Source organism: Cantharellus anzutake, assembly GCF_015039405.1.
Source record: "Cantharellus anzutake strain C23 chromosome Unknown EI90scaffold_35, whole genome shotgun sequence".
Taxonomy (NCBI): domain Eukaryota; kingdom Fungi; phylum Basidiomycota; class Agaricomycetes; order Cantharellales; family Hydnaceae; genus Cantharellus; species Cantharellus anzutake.
Window position 1 is genome coordinate 688425 of NW_024066985.1, and position 14649 is coordinate 703073.

The window sequence follows — 14649 nt, forward strand, 5'->3', positions numbered from 1 at the left end:
AGTGAGGGAGGAGCGGAGTTAGACCGGAGGGATCGGAGGAACCGGAAGTCGATGGCCGGGGATGGATATGACAGTTACGGAGAAGCCGCGCTTCGTTGTTTTTTCTATAATGGATTGCTGGAACGTATCAAGGACGATATTGCCAGAGTAGGTAAACCTTCTACTCTTTTGGAACTTCGCACCTTGTTGCAAACTCTCGATGCGTGCTATTGGGAGCGTAAATCTGAAGTTACATGTCATGTGAAACCTTCCTCCTCTAACGTTTTCGACAAGTCCACCGCCACTTCTCGTTCCAACCCTGTCCCTTCCTCCTCCTCTTTCAACTCCGCTTCCGGTAGCAAGCCTCCAAAGGACAATAAGAAGTCCAAGGCCAGCTCCGCTGAACCAGACCTTTCATCTAAACTCAGAGACAACAGCAAGCTCATGCCACAAGAGCGTAAGTGTCGTCTCGACAAGAAACTTTGTATGTTCTGCAGTCAGTCTGGCCACATGGTCAAGGACTGTCCCAAGTCTTCTTCTCATGCATCTAAGGCCCGTTTGGCCCAGACCGAGGAGCAAGGATCCGCTTCCGCAGAAGCAAAAAATTAGTCCGCACCCCCATGGACTCCACATGGACCGGGGGTTGCGATCCTTCCTTCTGTGCGCTCAAAGAAGTGCGTTTAAACGTGTCTTCCATCTCCGACTTATCCTCCCTCCATATTCCCATTTATTTTTCTCTTTCAAATGGTCTATTTTCTCCTCTCAATGTTGACCCTTCAGTTAATGTTCTACCCATTGTAGATAGTGTTGCTGATGTACCACTCTCTCCTCCACCCCCTCCGACTACTTCCGTAGATCAATCCACCTCTCTCCACTTCTCTTCTTTCTCTTCTCCTGTCCCTTCTCCTCCATCCAATGATAGGACACACAATAGACTTTTCCGCTCCTATGAGAATGTCCCTGCACTCATAGACTCTGGGTCTTCGGACTGCTTCATCGACGACACATTCATAAAGAAGTTGGCCTTGAAGACATATCAGATTAAACCCCTACAACTACGCCTATTCGACGGTAGCACCAACTCAATCATAACCCGTGCCATTGATATTCCCCTCCGCTTCGCTTCCGGAAACATCACCCCCACGACTTTCTTTGTCACATTGCTGGATGGATCATGTTCCCTAGTCCTAGGACACAACTGGCTTACCCACTACAATCCGTTGATTGACTGGGTCTCAAGCAGTATTACGTTCCGAACTTCCGAACCTACCAAGACAGTTACTCCGAGCTCTCCCCCCATCATCTCCAGCACCACTGCCATCATCCAACATCCAACCATCTGATGTTTTGCCAGCACCTCAGTCACAGGCTCCCACTCCTCCGTTACCATCTATCGAGTTTGTCAGCCGTTCCGTGTTTGCGAAGGCTTGTCGACTTGAAGGATCGGTATCCTTCAGCCTAACCATCCCTTCCAAGGAAAGCCGCTTGAGGGCTGCCTCATCCCACACCGATTCCGTTGACCTCTCAGGCGTTCCGAAGGAGTATCACAAGTTTGCAGATGTGTTCAGTAAGAGCAAAGCCTCGACGCTGGCACTGCACTGTGAGCATGACCTGAAGATCGACCTTGAGGAAGGCACCTCCCCACCCTTGGGTACTATGTACTCTCTCTCTACTTCGGAACTCAAGGCCCTCCGGGCATTCTTAGATGAACACCTAGCCTCTGGGTTCATTCGTCCTGCTACTTCTGCTCACGTGGCACCGGTCCTCTTCGTCCGCAAGAAGGACGGATCCCTCCATCTCTGTGTTGACTTCCGAGGGCTGAACAAGATCACCAAAAAGGATCGCTACCCACTCCCCCGCATCTCCGACCTCCTTGACACACCTAGCCGTGCCACAGTCTACACCAGACTCGACCTCTGGCATGCTTACCACCTGGTTCGCATTGCAGCAGGTGACGAATGGAAGACTTCCTTCCGCACGCGCTATGGTTCCTATGAGTGGCTCGTCATGCCATTCGGTCTCACAAATGCACCCACGGCCTTCCAGTGATTTGTCAACATGATCTTTGCCGACCTCTTGGATGTTTCTGTGGTAGTCTACCTAGATGACATCCTTACCTACTTGGAAGACATGGCTTCACATCAGGAGCATGTCTGAGAAGTTCTTAGGAGACTCCACAAACACGGCCTATACGCCAATCCGAAGGAATGCGAATTTCATACGGACACTACAGAATATCTCGGATACTGCCTTTCTCGCTCCGGACTCACCATGTCCATCGAGAAGGTCAAAGCTGTCCAAGATTGGCCTGAGCCCCATAAAGTCAAGGATGTCCAATCCTTCCTTGGCTTCGCTAACTTCTATCAGCATTTTATCCACCAATACTCCGACATTGTGGTCCCCTTGACATGCCTTACACATAAAGGAGCCCCCTGGTTATTCTCTGATGACTGTTGCTCTGCTTTCAACACCTTGAAAGAAGCCTTCACTTCTGCTCCTATCTTGACACATTGGTTACCTGATGCCCCCCTCATTGTAGAAACCGACGCCTCTGATTACGCAATCTCTGGAATCCTGTCCATCCGTTGTGATGACGGAGAGATTCGCCCCATCACTTTCCGCTCTAGAACACTCTCGGTGCCAGAGCTCAACTACGACACCCATGATAAGGAACTGCTCGCCATCCATGACGCATTCCGATTGTGGCGTCACTACCTTGAAGGTTCAGGAACTCCAATTGACGTCGTTACTGACCACAAGAACCTCAAGTATTTTTCCACCACCAAACTCTTGACCCGGCGGCAAGCCCACTGGTCAGAGTTCCTCTCCCAGTTCCACATGACTGTCCGATTCCGTCCCGGAAGACTCGGAGTAAAACCAGATGCATTGACTAGACGCTGGGACGTCTATCCCAAAGAAGGGGATATGGACTATGCTTGCATCAACCCGCAGAACTTCTGACCAGTCTTCACTTCAGAGCAGCTCACTGCGTCCTTATGAGCCACGTTCCTAGCTGCCACAGTAATCCGAGCAGCTGTACTCGTCGACACAGAGGCTCTCCATCAAGACATTCTAGCCTCCCTCTCCTCTGATACCACAATCTCTTCTCATCTCGCTTCCCCCAACCTCCCCAATTCCCACTGGTCTGTTGATGCCAAAGGCCTGTTAAGGCTGGACAACCGCATTTACATTCCGGATTCCAATGATCTCCGTCTTCGCATTTTGCAAGACAAACACGACCACCAACTTTCTGGACACTTCGGTCAAAACCGGACTCTGGATCTAGTACGTCGTGAGTACACCTGGCCGGGCATCCATAATTTCGTCAAGAGTTACGTGTCCTCCTGCACTTCCTGTGCCTGTGCCAAAGTTCCCTGTCATAAGCCTTACGGCTTGCTCAAACAACTCCCCATCCCCGAACGTCCTTGGAACTCCATCTCCATGGATTTCATCAAACAGCTACCCTCCTCTTCCAGATTCACTTCCATCTTGGTCATCGTGGACTGCCTGTCCAAACAGTGCATTTTCATTCCTACCCATGATACCATCACCTCTCCGGAACTGGCCAAGCTCTTCCTCCTCCACGTGTTCTCCAAGCACAGAGTTCCTTCCCACGTCACCTCCAACAGGGGTCTGGAGTTTGTCTCTCATTTTTTCCGTTCACTTGGTAAGGCCCTCGACATCCACCTCCACTTCACCTCCGGTTATCATCCGGAAGGAGACGGTCAGACCAAATGGATGAACCAGACGCTCGAGCAGTACCTGCGCATCTACAGTAACTACCAGCAGGACAATTGGTCCGAACTCCTGCCTCTCACGGAGTTCGCATACAACAATGCTCCAAATGCCACCACAGGCGTCTCTCTGTTCTTCGCCAACAAAGGCTACCATCTGAACATCACCGTTCACCTGGAGCAAGACCTAACATCAGTACACACCCAGGAGTACTCTGTAGATCTCGACTCCCTTCACCACTTCCTTCACGAGGAAATGCACCTTGCTCAGATCCGTTATCAGGGCCCTGCAGACTCCCGTCGGAGTCCTGCCCCAGCTTTCGAAGTAGGAACCTCGGTCTATGTAAAGGCCAAGTATTTCCACTCCACCTGACCTTCCAAAAAGCTCTCCAAGAAGAACCTCGGCCCATTCAAGATCATTGCCCACATAGGAACTCACTCCCTCACTCTCCACCTGCCGGAAAACATGTGAGCCATTCATCTGGTATTCCATGTCTCGCAGATCAAACCCTCCATCCCAAACATCATTCCGAACCGCCACCAGCCACCTCCACCTCCCATAGAAATCGAAGGCAAAATGGAGTTCGAGATCGAGGAGATACTCGACTCCAAGATCAACCGACATAGACGCAACAAGTTGCTCTACCTGGTCAAGTGGCTAGGCTATGAAGGGACCGACGAGGAGACACAATGGCTCCTTGCTGGCGAACTCGATCATGCCTCTGACCTTGTTGAAGCGTTCCACTCTTGGTACCCAGATAAGCCTGGACCCAAAGCTCCTTAGGAACCCTGACTCCTCTCCCATCTCTCCCTTTCTCTCCATTCCTCACTTCCGTTTTCATTTTTCTTTCTTTTCTGTAAGTACAGCTCCCCTCACCTTACTAATTCTGGGCCTTCAAGGGTTCAGGCCTAAGAAGGGGATACTGTCATATCCATCCCTGGCCATCGACTTCCGATCCCTCCGATCCCTCCGGTCTACCTCTGCTCCTTCTTCACTAACCTCGGAGCTCCCATATTCCACAATCCCCTCGGTACCCCTTGATGGTCACCACCCCCTCCTTTCAATTTATTACCTACGCCTCCCTAAGTACAGAGCCCCGAAGGCTTCCGGACAGCTCCAATGTCTGCTAGCACACCCCCACCTCCGCTGGGCAATACACTCGCTTGCCCTGCAAAGCCCACCTTCGGGCCTATCCCTCCTTTCCATTTCTGGGTTATCACCTACCTTTCCATTAACCCTGTAACCCAACTTGTCGGTAATATTCAATTGGCTAATGTCTAACCCTGTTAGCTCCACTCCGCTCGGCTCCGCCATTTGCGGACCCGCCCTCGTTGTAACTATATATATACTCAACTTGTACATAGGTTACACCTCAGTAATAAAATTGACTAGAGTTTACCCCCCTTCAGTTCTGGTTGCCAGTTTAGTAAGTTAGGGCACGGATGTGTTACTTGGCACAGCGCTCCTGGCATAAGTTGCTGAGGCTGAAGCCCTCCACCATGGAGACATTCCCTCGTCTCAACCTGGTCTCTGACAGGTGGGAACAGAAGAAGCAGCCTTCTTCTCACTTTCCCACTTCAGACTAAGTGGTCAGGGATGCTCACCCCATGACAGGACCACTGCTATGCATAGCCGCTACTTGTCCCATCGAGTCCCCCATGCTGGGACTTTGCCACTTTCAGAGCTGTCCCTGACAACTATGGACAAGAGGACTTGGGGGGTATTCTAGTTGACATTCAAACTGGGGTACATAGATAGTATACTATCTACAATGCATAAATACGAAAAGGAGAACAGAAGAGGGGCTGGTCAGTCTGGCACCTGAATGGGAGGCAGAGCGGTGAACATGACAAACTAAATGAGGGATGAGAACCAGGGAGACAGAGAGTGAGAGAATGAATGAGAGTGGAATGAACAATTAAACAGAGAGGCAAAGTAGGGAGGCAACTGACAACCTGGGTGCCAATATAGTAGCAGATCAAGTGTCAATATTTACTTATTCATTCTTCACCTGGGTTCTTGTCTTTGATAATCCCCACTCATTTCTGCACTGGACCAACTGGCCCTTCCCATGATTTCTCTCCCTTATTGATACCTTGTAAATACTTTCAGGGACCTTAGTCTGAAATCAACTAGAGCAACCCCCTCTTGTGTGATGCTTTCATATCACTTTCAACTTAAGGTAACATGTAATTTGAGTGTGGAGAAAATCCAAGGTGGAAATCCTCAACTTCACGGAAAAGACTGGGTTGGGCTACCATTGGAACAGCATTAGTTGATTGCACATACCTGGAAGCGGTATATGGCATCGTTTAGGCAGGTCCTCATGGTGGTGATCTGCTGAGCTATATCGGTCACTCGAACTGTCTTCTTGATGACATTTTGGCCCAGTAGCAAAATGACATTCCCAAATTGTTTTTCCAAGGCCCTGCATGGATGAATTCAATAAAGGAAATGAGGAGAGCGATGGGACTAGACATGCACCTGCGAAAATCGAACACTAACGTCTCCAGTTCTGGTGGCCTGTCGCCGCGCCAATTCTGGATGGGTTCGACCACTGAATGCCATGCTTTATGAATCCCTTCGCACAACCCATCTAGGTCATCAGAATTTCCTCGAACGGTCTGACAGAAGATAAGTATTGGCGACCAACCCTAGATAATCCACGAACCTCGTAGATTTGAATCCAGCTCAGAAGCAATGTTGGGATCTCGTCGAGATGTGCGATGGGAACCAATTTGAGAACAGAGGTTGCGGTTTGGAGGGAGAGTTTTATCACACCGAGGACCGTTTCCGTCCCATCACCAGCCAAGGCAGCGGACGATGAGTCTAACGTGGGCACCGCTAAGGGAGCCAAGTAATCCTTTTTTGCAGCTGGCTGTGGATGGCAAATCGCTTTATCACTGCCCACGGTCGATGTGTTGGACGCTGAAGGGACTTTGCGGATATTCTGATCGGACGGAAGGAGAGATGGAGTAGATTTTGAGTCAGGGGAAAGCTGAGTGACACCAGGTCCCACGCCGGATTCTTGAACTGAACTGGCATTGCGTCCCAGGAATCTCCGAATTGGCCTGGCTGCGCGACGCATCACACTGAGCAAAGGATTCGATGGGTGAGTGGCGACATTTGGCATCGACGAACTGTGGTGAGTGTGGGCCCGGGAATCGGCGGAACGGATCCGAAGGCCTGGGGGGTTCGAGTTCCCCGCCGTCGGTGTGTCATTGGATGGTAACTTGGGGGTACTTTGCTTGGGGTGGCGCTTGAAGCGCATTCTACGAGGATAGGTTGGCGGCGAACAACAGCGTTGCGGAGGGAGTGCCCACTCAGAACCCTAGCCATACCTACCATGACAAATGCAGCGACGGCATTCCCCACACAGGTCTACTAGAAGTCTGTACTGGCACCGGTCACGCGTCACGCGAGGACCTTGATTTGAATTGATTAGCAGCCTCCGGCAAGTCCCGGAGAACCGGTTGTTGGTCGTGCCAGTTGCAGTATGCCTAAGTTTGGCCTAAGTGGGCCCGGCTTCTCGCCACGCTTGGAAACTCAAACGGTGCAACATTCATGAGAAGCTATTCGTCATTGCCTCAGCTTCTGGCAGGCCAACGTCGTCTTACCTGTTACGTCCATGCTGCCTCGCGGCACACATATATATCGTGACAGTAGTTGAGCCACCTGCTCCCTTCAACACACACTTTTGTGGTTGCTAAGTTAGCTATATTTGACCATGCGCAGACATCCTGGATTCCGGCCCAACAGGCCTCAGAGTCCTAACCGTCCGTTGCAGGCCTCAACCCCTGTGCCCAACATTCAGATCACCACCGCGACCGCAAATGATGGAAGGACCCACAGAGATCATGACGGCCCCGCAGGAACAATGCTCTCTTTTCCACCTCTCAGTGTTGGCTCGCGGGGTAGGAAGCAACGGTGGTCTGTTCGACACACGATTGCTGAGTTATCATCACAAAGTACATTCCATCCCAAACATTTGCATTTAGACCGCTGAACCACCTTTACTTCTAGCCGAGCTTCCGAGACTCACGCGAGCCCCAGCCGAATATACTTCTGTGAGGGACAAATCAGAGTGCCTTTCAGGCACACGGGTCGGGATACAAGAATCCTTACACAAGCACCTGAAGGAGGTCGAGAACCGATTCATTTGGTTAAGGGGCTCCCCTGGGATGGGGAAGACTGCGATCTCTATGAGTGTCGCATCCGCACTTGAGAAAGAGGGTATTCTGGCAGCGTCATTCTTTTGGAACAAGAACCAGACAGGATTAGGCTTGGATTCTATCGAACAATTCCCCTCTACCCTTGCCCACCAACTTGCATCCTTCAATAAGGACTTCAAAGCGTCGCTTATCAGACACCTTCGACACCCGGCTTTGGCCTTAGTTCAGGGTTTCCTCCTAGAAAAACAAATGAAGGCCCTGATTATTGAGCCGATGCGCGACCTGGAGGACACGCTGTCTTCAGGCAAGGATCGCTTCGTCATCGTCTTGGATGGTCTTGACGAGTGCGGGAGTCATGAGGCGCTCGAGCATTTGATGAAGCTGGTACTTACCCTTCAGGAACTGCCACCGTCGTTTTCTGTGCTAGTTAGCTGTCGTCCTGAGCCAGGAGTTATTTCAGCTTGGTCGGAAGCTCGAACTAAGGGTCTTGTCGTACCATGTGAAGATGTGGATGAGATAGCGTACGATGACACTTTCCGTACAATCTACGTTATGGTCGAGGAAGGTCTTCGGGATCTCATCGATGAATCTCCATGGAAACCAATAGAGGGAGAACTTGACGCCCTTGCGCGGGCTTGTCGCCAGTCGCCTGTTATGGCATCTATCTGGGTTCGCGATGTTCGCCTGCAGACACGGCGTGGCCACACCCTACAGTTGGCATTTCAGAACTTGCTCACTCTTGCCGATGCGCCTGCCGACTTCAACTGGGAGTACTTGCGAATACTTCGACAAGCCTATATGCTGGATTCACTTGAAATTCACCCAGATGTGGCCAAGAAGTATTGCTCAGTGGTGGGCGCGATTGTTGTGGCGCGCAAGTCGATTACTGTGTCCCTTATATCGCAGCTTTTTGGGATTGCCGAGGATGACATCCGTGCAATGTTGGAACCGATCAGCTCCATGATACATCTTCCCTCACGAAACACGGAGCGTGTCAACTTCTATCATGCAACGGCAAAAGAGTTCATAACGGGGGATCCAATTGGCGAGGAGAGGGACGAAGTGTTCTTCATCAATGATGTAGAAGGATACTCCCTTGGATTGCCGCTCCTTCGACTTTTCAATAGCCGTTGTGAGCAGAACGCGTTTGGGGTACCCACCGATCTTCCTTTAGGAGTTAGACGAAAATGGGAAGGATTTATGGTGAAAGGCAATGACGATTATATCCGTTCCTACAATTTTTTAGAGCACTTGGACCCTTCGGAACTCTTTTCTGAAGAGTCCAATGAATTACGGAGCGAGTTTGATTCGTTCATTACACGAAACTTGTTGACATTAGCGCAGTTGCAACCGCGCTTCATCCAAATTCCTGAAGGATTTCGTAAATTTGACGTAAGTCGAAACCATTCATCTCATGTTTCAAGGATGTGATGTCATTTTTGATAGCATCACAATTCAATCCAAGCTTTGAGAGATTTGGAACCGGCGGCAAACCATATCGCCAAGCACGGGCCATCGTATCTCTATCGATCGTTCCTCCCTTTTGCTCCACTCTCATCATCCATTTACAAATTATACGGTTCTCTTTCGGACCCTATCCGGATCTTCTCCATTTTTGGCGAGTTCTCTGGTGACACCATCCCGTCAAGCGAGGATTTGCTCAGCGCCCAAGAGGCTATGCAGGCAAAGTTGCGTAAACTACGGGAGATTGACGAATCGGGAATTGAGGTGGTCAATTACGAAGCTGAATTCCACGAACCTGATATTCGTAATGTCATAGTGGTATGCGCTGCACTCTCCCTTGATGGCCGCTATGTTGCGCTTGGGTTTGGCAACGGTATTATTGAAGTTGCCGATATTGACCATCAATGTACGGTCTGCCGATTGCAGCACGATCCAGCCAATCCCCCGATCTGGATCGAGTTTGTCCATGGTAGCCACCGAGTTGCTACTGAGGACATTGGTGGACACGTCACAGTCCTCGGCCATGACATGACCCCCGTGAAACTGGGCACCCTTCCCACTGGCCCCTATTCTGCTGGAACTGCAGTATCAGATAATGAATCACTTGTCATACGAGTTCCACAAAATTTCGACAACCCATGGTACGACAATATGATACTCATATCTGTTCTTGAGGATCCATCCATTCAGCCCCTTGCCTCGCCTTCCTCCCCCTCCTCTCTGTCCTCCCCATTGATTCATGTCGGGTTGCACACACCTCACCGTCGAACGCTTGGGTTCTCACCAGGAGCGCAATATATTGGTGCTTTTGATGGGATCCGAGCTTTCACCTGGTCAACGAAGTCGTGTGAATTCATTGCATCTTATTGCGTGACGAAGTTCGATTCTTGGATTATTAGGTCCAGTATCATCCCTCCGAGTGGCTCATATCTCGTGCCTCCAGTAGAAGGCAAGGCAGCTTATACACTTCATTCCGAGGCGGATGCAGGGCCTGATTCAGAAGATGAGTCCTGGATCAAGTGTCCATTTTACGACTTCTCGCCAAGCATCTCAAGAGGAATCCTGCCCTCCAGTGTCCATTCATCTGTTACAGGAAGAACCCCGTTAATCGAGTCCTCATCAGTGTGGATTAACGGCAGTGTAGAACTCATAGTTCCAGTGGACTTTGAACCCCATGAAACCTGTGCCTGGTATGGTGATCGAATACCACCTGATGTTATGGGGCTCTACCGCCCTCAGTCCAGCAGAGATGGAACTCGATTTCTACTCCAGGGTCAGCGAAGAGCCCCAATTGTTGTTGATATCAGCCAAATTCGTTTGCCTTCGCCAGTGGATTTGAGTGGGATGCGAGATTCTGACGTACTTCATTCATGGAGTTCCGGAAGGTAGGAAGGATTCACACATACATGACATATCTTTCCACTCAACTTTCTTTATTCCACTGTGTTACTGTAATTCCATTCTGCATGCTCAACTTACAGCCGCTCATTACTTTACCTTGGGAATAATTTCACCTTCGCCGAGGGAATGAGAAATGTGGTAGGATAGTTCTATAATTGAAGTATTCCCTCTTTCCCGAATTTTCCATTCGATATCTGTAAAACGTCAACTCGGTAGAATTGCGCGCTTACTAACAACAGCTATAACCTTGTAATTGACGAGCCGGACGTTTCCCTGCGCCGTGGCAACTGCCATCATACCGAACGCATTACCAAGCGATAGGCACGGGTCAGAGTCCTAGCAATCAGGTCCAATGAGCTCCCACAACACCCAGGGGTTGACCGAACCGAACCTCTTCTTCCGTGGAAGCGACACTTCTTGGATCATGGGGTATTCGGAACCACAGAAGACAGAGCCTCTGTTGCTTGAGTCATTGCGGGATCACGAACCCATCGGTGTTGCGTCAGACTGGGTGAGCACTCCCACAGCTGGGAAAGTCGAGTGCTGTCCAGAAAGTGTACATGAAACAATATCTCAGCGTTCACGCTACGCGAGGAACTCGACGATGTTATCGACCTTTGAATCGAGAAGGAAAGTTGTGCTCTCTATTGCCGCAAGGAATCCTGGTGTCCGAGGCAGTAAATAAAGCAAGGCTATGCGCGCAGCAAGTTGCTCAGAGATGCCTTCGTACGAGTGGGTGCAAATTGATCGCCGAGTACATATCCTAGTGGTCGAGACTTGCAATTACTGGTGAAATCGACGCCGGTCGCGAAAATTCGTGAGGTAAGGTGCATAGGTAGGGAACGATCGTGGATGAATACAGCAGTCATAGCTGCTTCTGCACTCGTATCTAAGCTCGGTACAGACGCAACGCAACCGGGTTAGGTGTCCGTGCCGCAGACACCTCCAGCGCGTATGCATTCCCATGTCCAACAAAGGGCTGGCATGGAACACTCTTGCGTTCGGCTTTCGAACGACTGCCGGCTTCGAATGTAAAGGTCCACCCAAAACAGTAGATTAACTTGCCTCATATTACAGCTCACCCTTGGCGGGTACATGGAATCCGGGGCTGCATTAAGGCGCGGTTGCATGGCCTGACCTTGACCATAAGGGGGGTGATCGAAGATGGGAGGCATGAAAAAACCTAGCAGTTTACGTGACTCGCAACGCTGTTGAGGTGCCCCGGCGTTTGGAACATGGATAACACATGTTCTTCGCACCAGGTACACAGCTAGATGGACCGTGTGCCAACTAGAGCTGGAACGAGTTCACAGAGGGGCTAGGCACGAGCTTGGAGAATACACGACGCAATAAGGACATGTTTTATTCCTTCTCGGCAGAAAGACAACCCCTAACCAGGCTGTATGGGTTATTGCTGCGGGAGGAACATATGCAGGCTAGATGACGCCCGTGGGTTGCCAACATCCAATCTAGAGATCAAGTTGCTCCGGCTCTCCGTGTACAAATGGTGAGACCGGATTGAATCGCCGAGCGTGATGAAAACGTAGGGTGTGCGCGCGCGGGGATGGCGCGTTAATGAAATGGCGCGTACTTGGGTATGTGCGGGGTAATTTGAAATAACTTTATTGGTTACGACGTAATGGCTATCTTTCTATGCGGTACTTCCATTTCTGACCTCTATTCCCGCTACTCCGTAGCGGGTCCTGCAAATTTAGGCCCCACTCTGTGCACAGGGTCCTCTGTAACCTAGGGTCCTTTTTTCCCATTCTGACCATACGACAATAGGATTTCGGCTCACTCCGCTACAATGCAACTCACGCCATAAGACCATCCACCTTGCATCACCACTTCCTCTGATTTCAGTGAGTCTCTGTGCATCTCTTCTGATCCACTCTTTAAACCATACATGCAGATTTGTGGATGTACTCATTTTTGAATGGTGCGTTGGACCTCGATCCACTCACCATCACTCATTACACATAGCTTCATGGTTTATATTTCACATTGTTAACGACCAATGACACGCGATTACATTTAATGCATCTTAATGCATCATATTCTGCATGCTCACTGTTACAACTCTCCATTTGTTGGATGTGTTGAAGAATCTAACCAGCTTCCGCCGATTGATGATCATCTCCAACGACTTCATGATTTCCTTCTCTCCCGATCTTTCTCCCTTCAACACCAAACCTTGGTTGGTGCTGCACTAGGTGTTCAATATGCCAATGAATCCGTAAGTGGGTATCCCATGGCATTATTCAATGCTTTCAACAAATCCCCACTGCATTTCCTGATGCATTCACCGTTCTTCGTCATCTGGATCAAATTAATCATCAAGACTTAGTGGCTCTTTCCACCATGTCTATCATCACATTCCAAATATTCTCAATCGTGTCCAATTACGCTCCATTGTATTTGACCACATTGTCACCGACTCTCACTGTGATTTTGGTCGTATCTCACACTCTGAACAGCCTTCTCGTTCTCGATGTCGACCACTGACATTCGGTCAGAACGCGCAAACCATCTAGCCAACTTTTTAACTCAACTCACACGGGCTGATGTTCGTTGGGGCTGTCTCCGTCGTTTTATCGCTCACCTTCACTTGCCCATTGATTCGCGTGCAGATATGCAATCTATTTGTCACTGTTTGCTTCGTTTCATCGCCGAACAGTTTCCGTCTTTTCTCCCTTCTGACATGGATCCTTCACAAGAATGGTGCCTTCAATGTGCTGCTCGTTGGCCGGAAAAGCTCTCTTCTATGTCCAAGACGAACTCAGTGAAACATTTTACTCTCTTCTATCTTCACATCGTCTCGCCAGATTCATTTGTGCGGTGTGTGCTGAGTCCAAATTATTCAACCAGATGCTTCCTCAACCTGTAGACTTGAACAATTACGATTACCACTTACTCCATGGTGACTATCCCTTGCACGCTCCTCGCCCTTTTCTCGATTATCCTCTGCTGCAACATATCATGTTATGTCTGGCAGGTGTTGCCTCCCATACCCAATCCCTCGTGATCCGCATTTGCAACGTCTGTCATCGATCTCTCAAGCAACATCAATGATCTTTACTTCGGCCCCATTCCCAATTCCGTGAACTTGAAGAAGCACTGATTGCTCGACGGCGTGCCAAAACATGGATCATACATCTGCAAGACAATGGGTCCCCACGTCTCACACACACTGCAGGACCCACCTCCTCATCCACACTTCCTACTGCTCAAAGAGCCCTCAAGGGTCGCGTCATAGTATTTCCTGCTCAACCAGATGCCCAATGCAGCGATGTGTATTACGTTCCATTTCGCACACTTTCAGATCGGGACGCCTGTGTTCACGGTGTGTGTCCAAGCCAAGAATGTGGGTGCTTGCCTCTGATCAACCTTCGAATGAAATAGATGGCACCCCATTGTTTTCTTTTGAATCAAATGTAGTTCGGAAGTATGTACATAGCTACACGGCGTGATATCTGAGATTAATGATCAAAATCAAGGCGGAATGAGTAGCGGGTACTTGCCGCGCCAGGCGGCGTCCACCAGTTATTCAGTGGGGTCAGTTGGATCGAAATATCATCGAACTTTTGAGTGCTTGAGCCATGTGAGGCATCACTCCACCCTACGGCGAAGCGAAGCCAGTTGGAAACAGCTGGAAGCCAAGGTCATTTCTCGAAGCTCGATCCAGCCAGTGCCAATCGAATCGGCATCGCGATGCGATACATGGACTTTTGGTTGGCGAGACAGGCAGTATTCGATCAATGTTCTTATGACACCCAGGTACAATGCATCTCGGGAGACCAAGACCACTGGTACGCAATCAGATATACGTTGCCACTGCCGAGTTCTAATTGATCGTTCACGGATTGTATGTTCGAAGTAGCATTTTTCGAACTGCAGT

The 14649-nt window shown here is 49.8% G+C and overlaps 4 protein-coding genes across 4 annotated transcripts; 3 read left to right on the forward strand and 1 right to left on the reverse strand.

Moving 5' to 3' along the window:
* Window positions 1–5432: 5432 nt before the first annotated feature.
* EI90DRAFT_3290514 (uncharacterized protein) lies at window positions 5433–7109 on the reverse strand. The gene is made up of 4 exons (XM_039067225.1): window positions 6386–7109; window positions 6199–6338; window positions 6004–6142; window positions 5433–5944 (listed from the first exon to the last, which is right to left on the reverse strand). The coding sequence occupies exons 1-4, from the start codon at window positions 6983–6985 to the stop codon at window positions 5876–5878; spliced, it is 948 nt and encodes a 315-aa protein (XP_038914359.1). The 5' UTR covers window positions 6986–7109; the 3' UTR covers window positions 5433–5875.
* Window positions 7110–7871: 762 nt separating this feature from the next.
* On the forward strand, window positions 7872–8234 carry EI90DRAFT_2870129 (uncharacterized protein; the record flags this gene model as incomplete). The annotated part of the gene is made up of 1 exon (XM_039053847.1): window positions 7872–8234. A coding segment is annotated over one exon (363 nt), but the record flags the coding sequence as incomplete, so codon positions are not given.
* Window positions 8235–9284: 1050 nt separating this feature from the next.
* Window positions 9285–10929, forward strand: EI90DRAFT_1536740 (uncharacterized protein). The gene has a single exon (XM_039051892.1). The coding sequence runs from the start codon at window positions 9564–9566 to the stop codon at window positions 10737–10739; it is 1176 nt and encodes a 391-aa protein (XP_038914361.1). The 5' UTR covers window positions 9285–9563; the 3' UTR covers window positions 10740–10929.
* Window positions 10930–12571: 1642 nt separating this feature from the next.
* EI90DRAFT_3064760 (uncharacterized protein) lies at window positions 12572–14084 on the forward strand (the record flags this gene model as incomplete). Its single annotated transcript, XM_039060821.1, is given in 6 exon segments — window positions 12572–12613; window positions 12632–12635; window positions 12664–12785; window positions 12796–12991; window positions 13229–13239; window positions 13884–14084. Coding segments are annotated over 3 exon segments (328 nt in total), but the record flags the coding sequence as incomplete, so codon positions are not given.
* Between the last annotated feature and the right edge of the window lie 565 nt (window positions 14085–14649).